Below are 21393 nucleotides of genomic sequence, written 5' to 3'. Positions count from 1 at the left end.
TCTGAACTGAAACTTTGCAGTAAATCATCTATGGTATTTTTCTTGCTTCACTTTTTCTGACATTTTTTCCCACAACTGGATGGCTTACTACATGTTCTCTTCCTAACCTCATCTGTGCAGGGTGTATTTTAAGGCTGTTAGCTTGTTCAATGCCTTTATATCGCATGGACAATCGTGCAACCTTACTGAAGACCACAGAAATCACTGTGAAGAGTTTTATTTACTTTAATTAGTGCAGGTTCAGACTAAGGTCTCTGTTAGATCAGACAACAGAGGATCACCCTCTTTTGTGTCAGGTATCCCCCCCTTTCTGCTGTTGGAGAACCTCAGACATCCAGGCGCAGGGTGTAAACAACACAAAAACTTGCCTTTTCCTTAGCTAGCAGAATTTACCAAAATTTTAGTTCACTGAGTTGCAAAAGGTTATCAAAAAGGTACTAACTGTTGAACTGTTGTACTAACTAACTAATTCAAGCATAAACCATCCTCCATAACTTGTAATAGCCTTGTAATTTTGAGTTATTTTAAAACTGGTTCTGCAACTTATTCTGTGAGAACAGACCTATGCACAAATGGTTAACACCATTAACTTTTAGCATTAAATCAAGCTGTCTATACTGTGCTTAACTGCAATGGGATTCAATGTTCATGAAAACAACTGCCTGGAAGCAGCAAGTCATTTCAAGGACTGGTGAGCCATGGATTAATTTTCTAGCACAAAATGAACATGAACCTCAGCTGATATTTTCCTTTACTCACGATCCAAAGTAGCAACTGTAACATATGCAAAAGAATACATGAATTTGTGTTAGCTCTAGTTTCTTTGTCCTGACTTTTCTATTTCATACATAGAATTTATGCTTTTCATTAAACATTAGAATAGTTGTGAGGTTATGTTTCATTAATATATATTAGCTGTGCAAATGTCAACTACCAACTCCTGTGCCACATAGTGTCTAGGAGTTTATAAATGCATTTAGTTACTAAGGCTTACCAGACATTCTCCTTAAGCAGCAAATAAATATCAAATGGAAAAAAATTATAATATTTCTCTTTCTATTGATTTTATGCTACCTTCAAATAATGAATCATACAGATGTGTAATACTAACAGAAATCACAAAATAATACCATAGTATGAAATGTCTTAGAGATCCTTAGCATACAGTAAATACATAGCTGTGACTTTTCCTTTTGAATTGTCTTATCTCGTAATTTTCTGCAAGTAAAAACCTGACATTTCATTGTTACATTTGCTATACTGTATGTCTATCCCGACTGTGAAGAAATTTGCCAGAAAGCAGACATAATGATGTGCTACTAGAACATTTCAACAAATTGTTTCTCACCTGGGAAAGCGGAAAACCACAATTACTATAGTGCAGACAACACCATACAACAGTCCCACATTAGCAGCAAAGCATATTGTAAACACGTAGGTACTAACCCATATGCCCTTTAAGGAGGGAAATAGAAAGAGACGATTAGTTTTAGATTTTGTAACAATATGCATTTTTTGAACCAGAAATAACAATGTTTTAAAACAAAGATTGTTTCTCAGAGATGAACATTTGGATGTTTGAACTGGCAAATATTGAAGACTGAATTAGCGATTAAAACATTTCTTCCCCATGGGAGAACACATATGACATGGCACTCATCCCAACTCTCAGAGGTTCCTTCCAGAGTTTCTTAAAATAACATATGTAGTTGCACTAACAGCATAATTTAGAATTAACTCGGTTGTTTTGTAAAACCTGTATTTTATTTTTCACATTGCAAGATTTTCTCACCTGCACACATTTAAAAACCTCCTTCCCTTTTGCACAGTGAGGTACCCTAAAGGACGCATACAGAGAGCTCTTCTTCCACTAATTGCATAAGTGGGAATTATAATTTGCAAGGAGGTTAATTAAAAGTCGTATTTATCAAAGTACAGCTGACTAAACCAACTCTGTAAAAAATAAAAATTATTGGGGAATGAATTCCTTCACATGGAAATGGTGAGATTTCAGATTACTTCCCCATCTTTCAATATTTAATTAATAAACCTTTGGATTAATTTTAAATAAAATATAAAAAAAAATAAAAAAGGATATCTGAAACAGAAGTCACTTTGAAAAGGAATGTAAAATATTTTAAAAATCCCAAATATTTTAACATATCAAATTCGTTGTTATTTTCTAAACTGAAACAATCATTTTTATTTCCATACTACAGTGTCATGTATGGCTGAGAGATACCCAGATTTTACAATTAAAAGGAGAAAAGTACAAATTATTTGATTTCTTATACCAACCTAATGTCAGCATATATTTCTTTCCTTGAGGGAGCCTTAAGCAAAGCTGCCACCTAATCTTTATATAAAAAGTGTTAAAGAAGAATGGAATCTATTTTCACTCCTCTGGATGCCCTGATCTCCTGAAAAGGTGCCCATTTCAACAATTACAATGCTTCTTGTCAATGTTTGCAGAGGAACAGATCACATTACAATGGCATAATCAGGTTTAACATTATCCTTTCTGGTGCTTTCACTTAGCTCAGAAAAGCCAGAGACAATAGAATACTTTCAGTGTAACCGCAGGAATTTGCCCAAGCAGATTTCAGAACTGTTATTTGATGAATTATAAAATATAATTCATACTGTACTAATTTGTGCTTCACAGAGAACAGTGTTACATGACTCTATCAAGAAACCTTTTCCTCCCTCATCTTCAAAATTCTAAACTACTGCAAAGTTTTGCAGTCTCTTCAATGGCACGGTTGCTACCTAAAGAAGTAGTTCATTCTTTGAAACAGTGCTCAATCTCCAGTTATATTTTAAAATGACCTCTTATACAAATTATTGTGTATATACTTGCAAAGAATACCTTCATGAGCAACAAACATCAAGTTCCAATTAAACCCTGAGAAAGTAATTCTGAGATTTACAAATCCAATATATATTTATAAAGGACTTCGCCGGACATAAAAGGGCTAACAGAACTGCTACAAACCTGAAATTCAGGCAGGATGAAGAATTAGCCCAACCCGATAAGGCTGAATCCCTGACAACACCTGAGATCAAGCAATCCACTTGCACTGCAGACTTGAGCCTCATCTAACTAAATCACTGCTGCAAGACGTGCAAAACTCTTCCGTCTCAGGAGAAAAGAGAAAGCATGAAAACCCAATAAAAAGTCTACATAAGAAGAATGAAAGCCAAAAATATTTAAGTACTGCTGAGTAGTGAGAAAGCTAGTCAAGGGCCTCTTTAGCAGCCTAGTATCTTACATCCTAACTGTAACCAGAGACTGCAAAACAATCATTGGCAATCACTCTTTCAGTGCTTTGTATCGGCCTAGAGTCAGTACTTTTTTAGGTAGGGTAGCAGCAAACTTGTAGAAAGAAGTTATGTTGATCTGATAGACATTTTTTTTAAATCATGGGTTGTTGCAAGGTTCAACAAAGAAGTCATAAAAATATCTAAGTTTTCATTGGCAAGTTACACCAAGATGGATATTATACACTCCAGGACAGATAGAATCTACTCATTCTTCGAATCTTAGCAACGATGTGTTACAGGCAGATGTTATTCTCAAAAGTCAAACAAAATCCACCTTCAAAGTATGCTTGAACTGTACTAATAAAAAAAAAATTCTAAAGATTTAGAAAAGAAACAAGCAGAAGATAGGGATTTATGTTAAATTCTGCATGTCTCAGAAAGTATCAGAAGCATTGAGAGGTACTATGACTGTATATATAACAGCTGCCTCCAAAACTCTGTGGACAGTGTGTTTCCATCTAGACCTTTCATTTCATAGGGTCTACACATCCAGCATTGAGGGGAGAATGAGATGGGAATCTGGTAGGAAAAAAGCATATAAATAGGAGAATCGGGAGAACACTCTCTGATCCAATGGCTAAACAATACAATACTAAGGTACTGTGATACTAAATGTTTCCGTACCACTTTGAAACCAGACTATAAATTTCCCTTTTCATTGCAAACTGAGGTGATCAGCTGTTGCCTGAACGGGTAGGGGTCATTTTGCTTGGCATTAACTATCCACAACTGGGTGAGCTGTCTAGATTCCCACCATAATCAATGAGGATTTGGTTATCAGAGTGAGGGAGGTTTAGGATGCAGTTTATCTAACTCCTACCTGATTATGCTGGTGCTTACTTGAGGAAGAGATGAATCATATCCTAACATGACTCATCTGACCAGCTCTGTACTGTCTATAATGTAAGGCTGTGATGACTTGCTCAAATAGAGGCCCATGCTGCGGTCACCAGCAAGTAGCCAAAAGATGAATCCTATTAAAGTCCTGTTCATTCAGGAAGTGCCTTGGCAGGGAAGACGCTGGAGTCCTGGAGGAGGCTCTGGCTCCAAGGAGGCTGAGTAGCATGCCCATGCTCCCACGTCCTGCAGACAAATGACTGATGCGTGCATCCATCCTTAGGTTACCCTTCATCAAAACTTATGGTTCTAGTGCTGAAGTGAAGACCACCACAGCAATAGAGCAGGAACTGCTTAATGTGAAGTGGTATGGTATTTCTTCAATATAATTTTTCACCAGCAGTCTGTACACAATGGTTGAGAGGGTATTTATTTGCAAACTGCGCTGGAGACAGACAGACTTATATAAATATTATTCTTTAAAAATAATTTATATGGCAATTGCACTTTCAATGGAATAAGAATTTGTAAATGACTTCTCACCCCACTGAGACTAACTACACCAAAGGTAATACAGCTCAGGGTAGCATATTCACTAATGCAGGGAAGTCAGAAAATCTCTCTAGGATGTCATAAGATAGAAGCATTCATGTAAAATTATTACCACAGAAGACATGGCTTCCTACTCTGTGGAAAATTGTTTGTATAGCAAAACCCTCAGAGGTCTCAGAGCCCTCATGAATCAGGGTTCCTATGTAATGAATATCTGAACAAATCTAAAAGGCCATCTCTCTTCTGACGATAATATGTTAGAAAGTTCTAAAAATACATTAAATTGCACCAGTGAGATCCAAAATTCCATGGACGATCCTCCCTGGGCCCCCTCCTCCAAACTATTTTAATAAAGTAGATTGGCAGGGTGGTAGATCCATGTCTCAGAAACCCACACTGTCAAGATTTTGGAGGATACTTATTGAAAATGAGACCCTCCTTGTTGGGTCTACTTTAATTGCTGAATTAGTATCTTTCTTTGCATCAATACATATTAATATATGCTAATACACTTACAATTCATACATCCATAAGTGCCTCTCACATCATGAAGTCGTGCAGCAAATGTGTAATTTTTACCATAAATTGTTGCTATTCTTTCTGCTTTACAAGTTAGACATACAACTTAGCTTTTTCTCAGCTATGGTCATTTCCTGGACAAGTCATTTTTACAATTTTTGAAAATTTCTTTCTTTTTTTTTTGAAATGCCATAGTATTTCATGACTGAATACCCCAAATCCCTGTTATATAATTAACTCATTAGAGCATTGCCTTCTGAAATACTTTTCCCCATCTTTGGTCACTTTCAAGTCCAACTGTTAACAGCAAAAGGAATATTTTTCTTCAGCAGTCCATTGCCGGGCAGTGGTCTTTGACTAGCTTAAAGGGTTGTAGCTTATCTGGCATGCTCAGCATTAAAACCAAGAGTTAACAAGAAGTTCACTGGCCTTTTTATTGATACTAGGAAAGTGCACTGTCAAGCTAGGAAATAAAAAAAGGAAGTTAGTCAAGAAGTAGGCCTGCATAAGAAATTAGGTTTGAAGGAAGGATATGGAAATCGACTTTTGATCTAAGGACCTGAAAAGTGAGATACACTTATAGAAGAATTCCAGATCAACTTCCTGGTAGTTCCCCAAAAAAAGGCAAAAAATCAAGATGAATCATTCTTAGGTTAATGTACAAAACACAGAAACATGGAAATCAACACCTTGGAAACAGCCAAAAGATGAATATAGCAGAAGGAGTACTAATACCGTTATGCGTACAGTTAGTATGTAACATATATAGTGGAACAGAGCAATTATTGATCTGAAACTGTTAAGTCATCCAAGACAGTGTAGGGACTGACAGAAGACCTGAACAGAAGTAAGCATTAAATCTGCAAGAAGAAGCAATCCATGGCTGAAAGGAGAGATTTCATAACATCACAGAATATCCTGAGATGGAAGGGACCCATTAGGATCATCGAGTCCAACTCCTGGACTGTACCTTTTGAGCTGTAACTTTTACATTTAAAAGGATTATGTTTCATAAAGAACTAATCAACAAATAAATATTACTCATCCTGTTTGTGTTCAATGAGAAGATTAAAAAAGTGTGAAGGAACTAGGTAACAAACCCCATAATATTCTGTTTCCATGCACTATCATCTGCCAGACCTATAAGCATAACAAACCTGACTTCTATGCTACATGACACACACCCTTCAAAGAACCACTTCCAGAAAGTACAGCTGCTAATTATTTCCACATGTTTTGTTAGAGTTTCTGTCTTCAAAACACCTTGGATAATCTGGGTAATGGAACTGATTCAGCTCCAATGTGCTGTCGATTGCTGGGGTGAATCTTTTCAGGCCAAAATCAACATCAGTGCAGTTATTCATATCACTGGGCTTGGTGGGGCTCCTCAGACCGCACAACAATGTAAGACCAGCATTTATAGCCTCACTTTAGATTGTGCTATTTAAAGCAAGATGATTTACCCAGTCAGGCAAAGGAATGATGGTACAACTACTTGAAGATAAATCATCGTTCAAGTATGTTCAGTCAGAAAGATGAACCCAGCAAACTCCCACTCTCTATAGCCTCCTTAGAAATTATGACAGATGTTGGAGATGTAATAACTAACTACTTGCCCATCCTTTTCTGCCAAAACCACAAAAGCAAAAATCAATCAGGCTAGTCTATCTGTGAAGGCGCATCAAGTCTAGTGAGATTCCAGAGATTCTGCTGGAAAACTTAATTACTTATTATCTCAGTGTGCTGGTAGAGAGGGTATATCTCTTGCCCATAACTACGGATTTTCTTGAGTTCACTGTCCTCAAAACAGTTCTTGATCCATGTCATCCACCATTTGTGTCACTGGCAATATGGGTTAAGCTGAAGACCAAATACAGTACAAGTGGCAGAAAATATTTTCAGAATTTTGCTGCTTGAGAAACATAAGATTTCATGAAAGACAGAGCTTTTCTTCTGGGTGATTCAAAAAAACCCAACCTCTAGTCTTCTGTGATGAAATGTAGAAAATCTCATATAGCAAATCTTGGTATTTACTCAGCTCTGCTTTCCTTACTGAAATCCAGGACTTTATTTAAAAAAAAAAAAAAAAATTGCTTTATTCTGTCTAGACTTACCATTACTGCTGTACAATACTAAGTAACAGGTGAGTTCAACAAAGTCTAATACTACCTCCAGTAACCTATATCTCCCACCACAGAGAATGAGGATATGGCCAAAATACCTTTCTGAATATTTGTTAACTGAAACTGCATAAACAGAAGTTCCAAAAGCTTTATGGGATGTCAGTATGTATTTATGTAAGTGGTTAGAGGTTTTGGTTCCACTAATTGGCCAATACATTCAAAAACTCCCTCAGAAGAGAAATCTACAAGTCTTCCTAAGCATAGACTCATTTTTAATTTTTGCTAGGAATTCTATGCAAATGTATGTCAGACTATTTGGACTGTGCATTAAACTAGATCTCCATGCTATGTCTGTTTCCATCTATCTGCTTTCTCCGATGTATTCCTCCTCTCATACTGCAGAATCTTTCATTGTGGTCAAACAATACTCTGTTTGCAAAATCTGAAAAAGTTACAGCAATTTACCTACAGCATGGTAGGACGTGTATCTTTCTGCATCTCAATTCTTTCCTGTTCTGTTTGTCCTGTACTGTCATTCCATATCCCCAGAGGACAAAGATACCAGAATCTCTGGTAAAAGCATGCTAACCAGCTAGAGAAGGCATACAAAATTAGACATGCATCTGCTCAGATTAACCTGATCAATTTTATACACATCTTCATGATTAAATTAAGTTTGATTCTTTATCATTTGCTAAAATTCTATTTTTTAATACAATTGACATTACAAATGCAGTTATTCTGAGACAGAAAAGAAACCAATAGCACACAAAGCCTCTAATAATAAAAGCTTGCACTTATCTCTTCCAGGGCCACAGAACTATTAAAGCTTATTTAGCAGGTATTTGTTAAAGGGTCTCAGGAAAACCTCCTTAGATTAGGTTTCACTTACCCAGTCTATTTTATCCACATTCCAATATTTTTTTAAGTCACTGAACTGCATTAGCATCCCCTTCAAGCCCACAACAACGATGCTTGCTAGCACACACTGCAAAGAAATAAAAAACAAAAGCCATTTGCAGAATTGGTAGTGGAAACAAATGCTCTTTCAATTTAGCAGTCAGTATTATAATTAAATTATCAAAAAACTGAACTTAGTGTTTCAAAAACCGGATAAACATAGGTGTCCTTCTGACGCAGACTTAACAGTGTCAAACCCATTTTTCTTTTCTGAAGGACATCTATAGGACACCTAACTGTGAAAAAATGCCAGAAACTTCAGACTTCCCAAGACTCTCCATGTGTCACCAGACCACCCATATTCTGTCATAGTCTGCGGGACTCAGAAGCAAATCAGCACTCAACTTCTACACAGTGAAGAACTTTAAATCCCTTTCTTCACCACCTAGAGCAAAAAATCCATTAACTTTGAGACAAAGAAAATAATTTATTGTTCTCCATATGGGAAAGGGGGAGGAGATGGATGGAGAAATGATGTGGAGCTAAAAAGGATGGATTACAAAGCAACGGACTTGCAGTGCATAGGTGGCTGAAAAAGCATAGTAAAAAAGAAATGAAATAACAAGAAAGCAACATACAAAAAGGGTTTTTTTAAAATGTGAGAAAAAAAGTCTACAGGAAACCAGCCAAAATTTGTGTGTAATCTGTATAAAAAATGAAGGCAGGAAAGAAACATGGTAAGAAAAAGGACATATTGTGCTGCCCTCTTCAAGTGTCCTTACTTTGCATGGTTAAAATAAGCTATAAAAGGATCTGTGTTTGACAAGCGAGAACCTTCATGTGATACTGTGTAAACAATAGCACAAAGTAAATTTAAAACACAGTAGTGTTTAAATTTTGTGTAAAAACACAGCAGAATTATGGATAATGTTGGTCCTGTATTTCGCGTCGTTGACATGCCTCTATTTAAAACTAACTGTTAATTTGTAATACCAAAGACTAGATATAGGTTACGTGAACAAACACCCCATTGCTTTACAGTCTTAGTGTAGAAGATGTATTCCATGACAGAGATATAAGAATACCTCATAATCTTTCTGTAATTAAGCTTAGATCACTATCTACAATAATTTGTGTTAAATTTATTTGAAAAACAAAGTCATACATCATATGTGTAACTGGAGAAAAATTGTGGACCTTCATTAATTTCTACTGCTCTGTGTCAATTTACAAATCCACAGCAATCTGGATGTATATTATTCATAAATTACGTGCCAAAAGTAAGTAGAAGAGAAATGTTTTCTTATATTATGTGATAGCCTATATGTGCAACTATATATGTGTAAAATCTATATGTATTCTGTTGTCACCTCTGTATTTTATGATTTTGAGACTTACTGTACCCTTACTATTCTTTCTCCCACTGAAATTAAATAGAGCTGCTTTAGAGATAGTACTATCTTTCCCTGAAAAAAACTAAGTCATTAGAAAATATTTGACATAATCTTTAAAAAAGAAAATAAGTACCATACCATAGGCAGCCAGTACAGCATAGGTCCAATTGCATAGATCACCACAAGAACTAATACACAAGAGATAAGGCAAGCCACCTAAAACAATAAACAAGAAAAGCAGGTCAGTCTAACCAAAAAAAAAAAAAAAAAGTGAAAAGGAGTCATTATCAATTATTGTAGACAAAGTCAAGAATGAGATGTTGAAGATTAGCTCTTAATAAATCTATGGATTACAAATGCATATAATTTGTTTTAATTTCTGGCAATAACCTTCAGCCAACTACAGTGAAAACATAGTAAGAGATCTCAACATCTGTGCTTGACCCTGCTGACAGCACACAGACACAGACCACAGTATCACTTACACATTTGGTTATCAAGTGGACCTTGTGTGTGCAGTATCTCATCCCAGACGTTTCACAGCACCCACTGTCATTCTGTAACATATTTATAGCCATGCACCCTGTGTGGCACTAAATAACAGATCTGTCATAGCACTGAGCAAAAATTATGTGTGGAGAACTGTGTCATCATTTTTGCCCAAGAGAAGACTTCTAACTTCTTTTACTGGGATCAATGGTAAAAGGAAACTATTGTGCTAAGTCAGAAACAACCAATGATTTCATGTTAATATCAGTGGACTTTACTTTAGAAAATGTAGGAACATTTTTTTATATATATTAAAAATTGTAACTAATGCAGGTAACATAAATCCAGACAAATGTATGATCTAAAAGTTATATGTTTCTTCACAGTATTATATGGTATTAGTCTGATGGAAAAATACAGTAAAATTGCAGTTTCCTACTTGTTTATGACTACTCACAAAGTAGAGTGCTTCTGGTCTCATTAAGACATGGTCCAGATTCACAGAAGGTTTTTGACGATAAGTAGACAGATGCTCACTTTATTTTTATATTGATAATATGTTTCTTTACTAAAATAATTAAGTTTCATTTTAAGAGACAAGTTGTTAAAAACAAAACCAGACAAGTTGTTAAAACACTAGAAAATTAAAGCTGTGGTGTATTTAAAAATACCATCAAGAAGGATAGACAGAGCGTTTACAGAAAAAGGGACACAAAATCTGCTGGTGAAGTCACAGGGAACTTTTCCCTCTTTCTGCCTTCCCAAGAAGGAAAAAAGAAAAAGCTAATTCTATTTGAAGGGTACAGTCCTTCACTTCCGATTTCTCCCAGGGATAGATATCACTGAAGAATAAATTACACCACTGAATCCCAGGTATAGCCATCGAAGAAAAGAGGGCTGCTCTGAGCCCCTGAAAGGCTCTTTGCATTTCTTTCATGACATATACCAAAGCCAACTGACTTCTTTCTATTTAGTCAAAGCAACCCCTCACTCTTCTTTTTGCCTATGATCTGACTAACATTTATTAGTGATGTTGTTCTCATCTCTTCATTCTGCCTAGACAGCCCCAAAAGTAGAGGATTAAGTGGACATTTTGCTTTCCAAAAAGAAGGCAGTAAAGAGAATTTTATGTTTATTAAAATAGTCTCATAGTGCTAACGCATGGCCACACTCTAACTTTTGGATGCAGGCTCTGCTATACTGTGAAGCCAATAGTTAAAACTAAGCAGATACATGTAATTTTTACCATGTACTTGCTACCTTGAAATCAAACTATGGTGCTTTCTTTTTCCATTTCTTATGTTGAATAACCTTCTACCAGGGCCTTCACCTACATGTACCAGAGGCAATGTGCTCAGAAACCTATATACCCCACATGCCTTCAGGTCATAGGTCTTCCGGTTACTGTAAAGCTTCTGTGGAAAAGCTGTGACGCAGTACAACTGCAAATCATACAATCAATATGTAAACAGGTAACAGAAGAGGATATCTGTGAGGGTGAGGTCACATGGTATGACATTGAATCCAACTCAAAGATAAGAAACAGCTAATAGCAAAGTGGTAGCTTAACTATTTGCATATAAGTTCTTTTAGAGATTATTATTGGATAAATTATTCATTATGATCAATTGAGATCACAATACTGTGTAGGCTAATTAGCCAGTCGTTAACATGTAGAGTTTTGAAATAAAGCCGTGTATCATTTCTTAGTAGTGTGGTATCTGCATGAGAAATAATTGCAGGACATAGTCAAGAAGAAACAGTACCTATCAACTGTACTTAGCCCTGTTAGTTCTTCCTCGTTACACTTTTCCTTGGAATTAATGTCCCTTACACAGGCAAGAGCAACAGTTATAAAAAGGGATGTAGCATTTGTATGGCAGGGTGCCACTGATGGACCCTTGAGTTCCAGAGGAAGAAGGAAGAGGCAGTGCTTAGGGGGCTGCCTCAGGGGTGTCCCGGCTGCGGTGGCCCACACAAGTGCCATCACACGCAAGGGTCACAGACAAGGAGTTTGCTACCTCTCTTGTACAATTTGGACAGGTAACAGCCTCACAGGGTCACAATTATCATTTTCATCAATTGAAGTTCCCTCTTTTCTGAGCTACTGCAATAAGAACTTGTGGGTTTAGTTTCCAAGAGTAGGAAATAGCTCAAAAATCTGAGCGTCATATCTGTGCACTCAATGTATACTGAGGGACAGGACCAGTACCCCATGTCACAAGGCAGAAGTTGGGAGACTGGGGTTTTTTTAACAAGGGGCTCTTAAGGTTACTTTCACTTTATTTTGAAAATCAGATAGAAGCACTGAACTAAATACGATTTTTCTAAAACTTCTGTTTAGTCGGTAGCATTAACACAGCTATTAAACACCATTAGAGGGCACTTTTGTTACAGTGCTGACAAATTCACATGAAACTGAAAGAGGTTGTGAGTAGTTTCCTGCAGTCTGAAAAAACAACTCCTAACCTCTTCACTGCCACAGACTTTAGAGTTTATGTTGAATTAAACAGATGAAAACGAATAAGTGGAACGGTTAACCTTTCTAGTAAGACAGTTACTGATCAAATGCAATTCCATGCAGATTGTTAAAACTGACAAGGCAGAGTCATTTCTCAGGACAGAGCAAAAGGGAGAATAGGGAAATACAATAGATAAATCAGTACAAGTTCCAGTGAGTAGTATAGCCTTATTTCTCTTACATACTTCACTCTAACCCATTACCTGTGTTTTGGCGCCCGTACTGTATAAAAGTGCCGTCCGTCCCATTGCTGCAGCACTTGGTATGCAAAAGAAAAATGAAGGAATCACGTTGCTGAGGCCATGAGCCAAAAATTCCTGCAAAGTTGTTAAACAGAATATGTTTTTTTCCTACTGTTCTGTCATTTCAACGGTTCTTGCCAACAAAGGAGTCCCCTATGTAAATACTAGCCATGACAAAAGATGGCCATACTTTTGAGGGAAAAAAATCACATATATGTGATAAAAGCTCTCCCAACACAATATATCTGCTCACAATTCAGAACTAATTTGAATGATAGAGCTGCTGAACCAGCTTCATCAAGAGCAGGAGGCACATTTTGAATATATGGTATTGCTAAGTTTTGAAGACAAAGTTCAGCCAAAATATTTACATCTTGATCCACATCTGCTTTTTTAACAGTCCAGAGTCTCAAGTAGTGGTATCTGGACAGTGTCCAGGTTGTTTCTGGATTATGACTCCACTGGAAAAAGACAGCCACTAATTTTCTTTCTTTTAGAGGATGCTTTATTGAAAGTGAAGTATGGTGGCGATACTATCTGCATGCTGTCTTTCATTACAAGTGTATTTGGTGTTTATTCACAGTCAACATGCAGGCATGTCTGAACAAAGATTTATAGAAGAAAAAGTGGAGAAGCCACCTTGTATCTGTAGCGTAAGTTGAACAATGTTTTCTGAGAAAGTGCCCTAACTTGGCTACCCGGCACCAGTCTTCTCCAGACTATAAGGGGCTCATTCGTCTGCCAAGGGCAATGTGTTAGAAAAGGCATCACTACTGCTAGAAGTGCTTAGGACACAAATGGTATGGTATCCAGCCAGGGCAACACCTTATCGTAAGTTGTTCTTCACAGCATAAGACAGCAGGATTAAAAGCTTGAATCTCCCCAGACAGCCTCACACACCCACATGCCACCATGCAGAGCCTTATGCCTGGCCCCTGAATGCAATGCAGCTACACCAGCCATTGTAGTCTCTGTTCTCATGGAGGTTTATCTCTTTTGCTCCATTATTCAATGCAGACATATACAGAGTTTCCAACACCTCAGTAATTAAGCTGTGTAAGCTATAAGATTCCCAAAGATGCCAAAAGACATACAGGTTGCTGTGCCCCATTTAGTGCCCTTGAGACAATGCAGAATATTGCCCTGAAGTCTGACCTGTGTTAAGCTCAAAGCTTTTTCCCTCTGCTCCCTAGAAAACATGGCTCCGAAGCATCAACAGAAATTTGATGGCCCGATGTATTCATTCTGAAAAATATTTTAGCGACCTGAGTAGACAAGAATATTCCCACCATATTTTCCAATGCCATAATTGTTGTAAAGGACATGAACTGATATAGCGAGACTGACCTGTCTAGATAGGGTGTTCAAAAAGACCTCCAGCTGCAAAACCAACTGTTCTTCATTCAACCTTATGTCATTTAGCCCAAAACACTTAAGAGAAAGGTGAAGGCAATATTTTCGTCACACAGTACTATTGCCAGTTATCTAAAATTGAGCATTTCTTACCCTACTGCTTGAATTATTGTCTCCATGGATTTCCCATTGGCTTGAAGTTACTCACCTGCCATGACGAGCAGTGGGGTACTGCAGAAAGTAAGGTCCCACTTCTGTTTTAGCGTGTACACTGTAAAGCGGAACTCTGCACAGAAAGCTTCTATGGCTGCAAGTTTGGAAGTGCTCCCTGAACCCACCCTGCTTCTCTTGTACAAAACCCTCTTTAAATAAAGGATGAGACTTCTACTTTGCATGAGCTTCATTTCATAACATCAGATATGTCCTAGGGCTATAAGCACCTGGTTTGTTTCTAGAACTGCTTTGCTTCTTTAATCAGTGGCTTATTTAAGATCTTAACTTAAGAACTCAGCTGCCAGAGGAGAAGCTGTGTCATCTTAAAGCACTGGAAAACACATTAACACCAAAATGCTGCACTGGACGCAGCATTACGAGATTATCCTGAAGGATGGGCTTCCCCAAAAGGAGCATTCTGTAGAGCTGGTTTGGACTAGATTTGGGTTTTACTGTAATCACTGGAAGGCCTCAAGATGCCATATGGCACATACCCTTTCCTACTGGGCATTCATCTATAATACATTTCCAAACTGGTGAAGCAATTTCAAGGCTGACAGTGAGAAGAAAGAGCTTTACCTGGTTGTCATCCACAGTGTATTTAAACTTTTTAGCAGAGCCTTGAGCAAGAGCTAGTGACGCTACATAACCAACCAATGCTACTCCAAAAGCTTCAGTGACTACTTCAGGCAGGACATTCATGGGTGGTGTTTTTGGTGATGGCAACCTATAGAAAATAAAGACGATCTTTTTTGCAAAGCCTGATACATAACCTCGATATACCTGCAATTCATGAATATACGAGAGAAACAGTCTTTGCATGCACAGCTAGTTTTTGTAATACTTGTAAGGTGATATTTTTCAGTATTTTAGATTAAAAAGATCCCCGTCTGCAGGGGACTGCAGAGGAGAATTTGTAGAAGATGAAACAATTTCAGATGGAGTATTCTATTTGCAAACTTCAACTTCAGAAATTATGAAGGGGTCCTTATAAATTAGCTCGCTCTCTGACAGATAAAATTAACAACCATTCCCTAATCTTGTAAAGCTCTATAAAAGAGACTCTACTGCATACTTTTTCTTTTTTATAGTTAGCTTTCTTGTAATGTTTAATTTAAAGCTTTTAAACAATTTAGTGTTCCTGTGGGTTATGGACAGTATGGACATTTATTCCATCTAATACAGACCTTTTAATGGGGACTGCAATGAAATGCCCCAGTTAAGAACCTAACCACACCAGATTGTCTCTGTATTCCGCAAAAAGACTTCAGTCTTTCCAAAGCACACTGCTGAAGAGCCAAATTGTGCTCTTACAGTTTCTAATGCTATCTACTGACAAGGCAGTTAGATATTTCAGGTAAATGCCCAAAAATACATAGGAATGATCCAGGCTCTGCTTCTGTTTTTCAACATCACAGAATCTTCTCATGCAAGGTTAGACATAAAATAAGCTCCCAATTAAAGCTGCACAAACATAATTTAACTGTTCCTAAGACATATCAGAAGGGCACACTTAGCTCTCTTTTACTCTCAAATACATAGCATGTAATAGCATGCCCTAAATACTTAAAACCAATTTTCTTTCTCAGCAACTTCACTTATTTTATTTCTATCAGTGCAAACTGCCACACATGCACTCGTGCTGCCTTGGACTTTGACTTTGTGAAATTTAGCAAAACCCTGCAGTTTCCAAAGGGGAGATTACACAACAGCTGTGCTATTCCTTATCAGCCCTCAGAGTCTGAACATTCTCTCTGACATCTACTCTAATTTCTCTTTCCAGCTAATTATACTGAATTTTTTTTTCCTTCTTTTCAAGGTCATGGAGAAAAATGTATCACTATCTGTAGTCAGAATGCTCTTTTCTAGATTAAGCATATCTAAATCCTTTACATTTCCTCAGAAACCACATTTTCTAAAATTACTAAGTAAGTGAGAGGAAAAGAACAAAGTGTAGCAATCTGCAAGGCTTATCTCATTGCAAATCCTTTCTGCAACAATAACTCAAGGCAACTCTCAAAAAGCAGGTTGCCGTAATCTTGTTGAGAGTGTTCTGCCCTCTTGTCATACATCCATCAGCCATCATCAGGTACTACCTACTTTTCTTCTATAAAATAATAAAAAGTTATGAAAATGTACAAGAAAGTCTGCATTTTTATGATTATGTCTGTAGAGCTATACCTTGTTAACATGGGGTTGAATTGCGAGAGAGTATTTGAGGAGGTCGGAAATTAACGTAATAGATTTTTTCCATTTCTTACTTCAGAAAACTACTTTGAACACTGCAGAGGCTGTTTTCAGAAGGTAACATATTTAAAAGCCACAAGCTAATACAAAACACATTACCCTTCAGGAATATGTCCCACAACTTCTAGTCCGTAGACGTATTCCATATCAGCATAGTAGCAAGCAACTGATGTAGTAATTATCTATTGATTCAACACAGAAAAAGATGTTATGTTTCTATTGCTTTTAGTTTCTCACATGGTCCCTATTATTGCCATATCTAAGCACATGACAGTGTTCATGTATTTCTCCTTAGATCTATCCAGTAAGACAGGGAAGCATTATTACCAGAGTTTTTGCAAATGTGGAAGAAGAAATTAAGATCTGGACACAATAATGAATTTAGAAAAGATGGCTGAAGAAGGACCATGGTGGAGTTTGTACGTTCTATGTTAACGAAAGGGATCTGTACAAGTCTCTGTAAAGCCTCAGGAGCCTTGCCAATCAGTGTCCAAACCACCTCTATGCAGCACACGCCCCAGACCACTGCTGTTCAAGTGAGCAGCTTAAAATAATTCATAATTTAGGTGCTCCTGAGTTCAAACTCACTTCCTGTACTTTTTATGAGATGAACACAAAAATCCCAATAGAACAGGCACAGGTTCCAGTTCATGATCCTCAGTTTGCTGGTACACTTTATCCAGTATTTTTTAAAAGGTAACACAAAAACAGATCTTAGAGCAAGGGCCAGAACCACACTACCTCCTTTTCCAGATTTGCCCAAGAAAAGTTATTCTTTCGTAAAAAACTTTTTCCAGCTAAAGAAGAGTAATTACAATGATCCATTTTCTTTTAGAGGTCTGAAGAAAAACAGAAACCTTCTGTCCCAGTGCTGATTATTTGACTACAGCTTAATCCTTAAAGCAGGGATTTACAAGGCAATAGCTAATTTCAATATAGACTATGCCACGTGAAAGAAGAACTGTAAGTACAATTACAGAAAGCAATAGCATCGCTATTTAACTTTGTTGTAGATAAATAAAAAGAAACGTCTAAGCCACAACTACCCAGCACAAGTATTGACTGGAGTTAAAATGTGCCAGCTACTTTGTATTTTCTATTTCAAACTTCTTAACCTTTAACTTTATAGGCTTCGTGTGCTTGTGATTACGTAAAAGGTAGTACACATGTGAAAAATATTATACAAATTGGGAACGTATGTCATTTCTTCCTCAACTATTTAGCCAAACTCTTTCCTGTTCTTACATTTACCATACAGTCATGAAAATTAGCTATCCATTTAATAAGTGGCAGGTGTGGCTGTGGCTGACTACAGACAACACAGTAAACTTCAGCAGATTAATTGAACCACTGAAAGCTTTGTAAGTGAAAAATCTAATATTTGATTTGTACTTACCAAAAGTAGGTCGACGGGAAGAACAATTTTAATGTTTCTCTGAAATTTCTCATTCAGTTCTTTAACAAGAACAAGCACCACGATGCTCAGCAAGGAGAGAAGTAAAGCCTCCAACTGAACTGAGCTGATATTCTCAAATACATAGGCATAAATCTACAGTGAACAGCAAATAATGATCACAGATAAAAAAGATATCATTTTGGGTCACATGCTCTGACATATTCTACACAACTTCAGACATAATACTCTGTAAGAGCTGAATTGATACTGCAGGAGCTGAGTCATCTGACAAACTGGCCTACACTTAAGAGATTTCAAGGAAGAAAATCACCAATTTACTGTTACTATGGACTTTTGAAAACTCCAAAATGCAGCAAATCTTCATACATATGAATTTACAGATTTCTATTGGTAGAAGCAAACAAGAAAATTCCAGTAAATGCACTACGTATCCTTTCTTATTCAGTCTCATTAAATTCAGTGAGATAAATGAGCATTGCACAAAATTGTTAAGAGAAGCTTCCATGTACAATTATTTATTTTCCATGTCCATAGATCATAACATCCATGACCTGCAATAGTAAAACTTACTTCTGAAGAAAAATTTTAAAAGATAGAAAGAAGGGGGAAAGGGAAGGAGAGGGAGGAAGAATGAAAATGGAAACAAAAATGTAGTAGTGGCTGGATGGAAAAAGAAGCAACAGGAATCTTCCTAGAGGAGCGTCCTCTTGAGGACATCCTCTCCAATGCACGAGGGGTTCCATCCAAATATTTTTCCAGAGTAACTGTATAGCTTCAGCAGGGTGCACTCAGTCTCACTGTTGGTTGCTCTTGCCCATTACACAAACAGTGCTCCATGGAGCATGGTTTAGTCACGTCTGGATGCTGCACACACTAAATAGCTGTCAAGCTTGTGTACATATGTTATTGGCTATTCAAAGAACTAATGTTATCTACTAAGCCCTATTTCTTTCCTCAGCATAGACTTTTAAGTTAAAAGCTACAAAGCAAGATGGAAAAAGAGGGCAAGGGAAGAAGGGGTGATTCACAGATCAGTGGCAAGTGCTTTCCAGGGGAAATTCTTCACAGCAAGGTGCAGGAATTGCAGGTGCAAGGGTGTGAGGGGTGGGGCACACTGGACCACGAGGTTCAAAGTCCTGTTGCAGTGGGGTCTGGGATGTTGGGGAATGGCTACGTCACTGCAGGTGAGAGGCAGACTGCAGTGTTAAAAGAGAAAGAGAAGCCTGGAGCAGAGCTAAGGAGCTGCAAATGGAAGGCCTTCAGCTTTTCAAAGGTTAAGGTGTGGTGCAACATGCTGTAAAATGGTTAGGAAAATATAGTTAGATCTATGATGAAGAAAGGAAATATGGTGCTGAATATAAGGGACATGTGGAATAGAAATATGGAATAGGAATAAAATGACCAATGATGATGAGTAATGGGGATCTCTGATGGTGAACACAATGTGGTAATAGACTTGAAAGAATGCAGTTACCTTCACACCAGCACAGGTGTCACGGTGAACTGTAATTTCAGTTTGAATTTGGGGGTCCAGAAAATTAGGCTAAAAACAGTATGATAAAAGACTAACAGAAAGTGATGAAAAAAATTACAGGTTTACTGGAATCCTTAGGAGGAGTGAAGAAAGTTAGAGGGAACTCATGTCCCAATAAACAAAGAAGTAGTCAGATCCCTATCACAAGCTATTTTCAGGCCTCATGAATAAAAGCAATAGTCTGTTTCCTGGAGGAACAGGGAGGCATGAAAATGGATATGATATACATGCTTACTAAAGCTACAGCAGAAAAAAAACAAGGTAGGCTCAGTCCTTGAATTCTGCATTTATATTCTGGGAATTATTGTGTAGCCTGAAATGTAAACCATAGAGAGAACAGTAGTTAAAGTCTAGGATGTAGATTTAGACTGCAGCACAAGTAACTTCTTTTTAAGCCACAACATTAAGGATAATAAAATCAAGAAACTGAGGCTTGAAATAATAATGGAAAAAAAGAGTGTTTTCTCTGGTAACAGTAAGACTACCACTAAAATAAACGAAAAGTGACACTTGTAGTTTTATCAAAACAAAGACTAATAATTTTCTGCCCCAGAGAACCTATTCTCAAATACGTGTATAATGCTAACAAGGTTTGACAGTTTGGAGCTTAAATACGTACATTTATATTGAACAGGAAAAAGCAGTGGAGCAATTATTTTAGAAAAGAAACCTGTTCCAGCAGAAAGGTGGTCAATACAATGATAAAGTTTGTTGTTACTGTCCTGATTCTGTCACTCCTTGAACAGATGTGCTCATTTTGAAGAATGAGTAAATTAAAATAACTTCCTGATTTTTCCTCTCTCATACTTTCCAAGCATATTTTCTTAATGTATAAGTGGAAAAAAAAAATTTAAAGCCCTAAAAATGGTTACAGAAAACGAAACAAAATTTAGTTTTCTTCACAAAGAGGAAAATTTAGTCCAGTCCTTTGAAATTTAGCCTTTGGGTTTTTGATTAAGAACGCACATTATAAACCAGCACAAACATTTCTCAGAACCCAGGAAAACATTTTAAAATCAACTTGTTAAATAATATGATCTATATATATGTCATAAATCTGAAGAATGGTAATCAAACCACAGTTTTTAACCTCATATTGCCCTGCTGTTATCAGACAATATCTGGAATTGTGTCTTGAGTGGCTTGGTACTAGTCTCTGTACCCATAATTTTCCAAGAATGCATTTTCAAGGGAACAGAGGACTTGGCTTGGTGTCCAAGCAGAAGCTGTGATTAATCAGGACAAAAGAAGGCAATCTGGAAAAGTATATTGCAAACTGTGCCCACAAATTCACCAAAGGGTGAGCTAGATCTAAGGTGAAGTGGTAAGAAAAGGGAAGAAATTTATTGATTCTTAATTGTCAAAGTCAAAGAGATGTGGGCTTGCTTTGAAATGAATGGTGCCTATTGAAGTGTCAACGTTAGCTACCTGTGCTTAGGGCATTTAATTTAATTTTCCTAGACAAAGTCTAGACAAACAGAAACATATGATTGCATGAATAAATAGAATTTTAATGAAGAATTACAAAGAAAAATGCATAAGCTTTTAGAATTTCTGTCTTTCTTTACATATTGACTAAAAAAGAAGCTTCCATTTAATTTTTAAAAAATATAGCCAAATCTTGTAGACCTTTGTCACAGCTTTTTCAGACTTTGCAACACTTTTTATATGAACTGCCTAGTGTATTCTTTGGTGTTTCCCTCCAAATCATACCATTCAGTATGTAGT

The 21393-nt window shown here is 37.0% G+C and overlaps 1 protein-coding gene across 1 annotated transcript in view; it reads right to left on the bottom strand.

The window, feature by feature from the left end:
* Positions 1–21393, bottom strand: part of SLC26A7 (solute carrier family 26 member 7) — a 69269-nt gene that overhangs the window by 15078 nt on the left and 32798 nt on the right. The window contains exons 5-11 of the mRNA XM_086465491.1: positions 18111–18263; positions 16814–16896; positions 15047–15194; positions 12863–12976; positions 9788–9865; positions 8248–8343; positions 1349–1455 (exon numbers count right to left, since the gene is read on the bottom strand). Of these exons, the coding sequence (XP_086321617.1) occupies positions 1349–1455; positions 8248–8343; positions 9788–9865; positions 12863–12976; positions 15047–15194; positions 16814–16896; positions 18111–18263 (779 nt within the window). The remainder of the gene's footprint in view (positions 1–1348; positions 1456–8247; positions 8344–9787; positions 9866–12862; positions 12977–15046; positions 15195–16813; positions 16897–18110; positions 18264–21393) is intronic.

Source organism: Leptosomus discolor, chromosome 5, assembly GCF_034619465.1.
Source record: "Leptosomus discolor isolate bLepDis1 chromosome 5, bLepDis1.hap2, whole genome shotgun sequence".
Classification (NCBI taxonomy): domain Eukaryota; kingdom Metazoa; phylum Chordata; class Aves; order Leptosomiformes; family Leptosomidae; genus Leptosomus; species Leptosomus discolor.
Note: the sequence above shows the minus strand (reverse complement) of the source record. Positions and strands in the feature narration are given on the sequence as shown.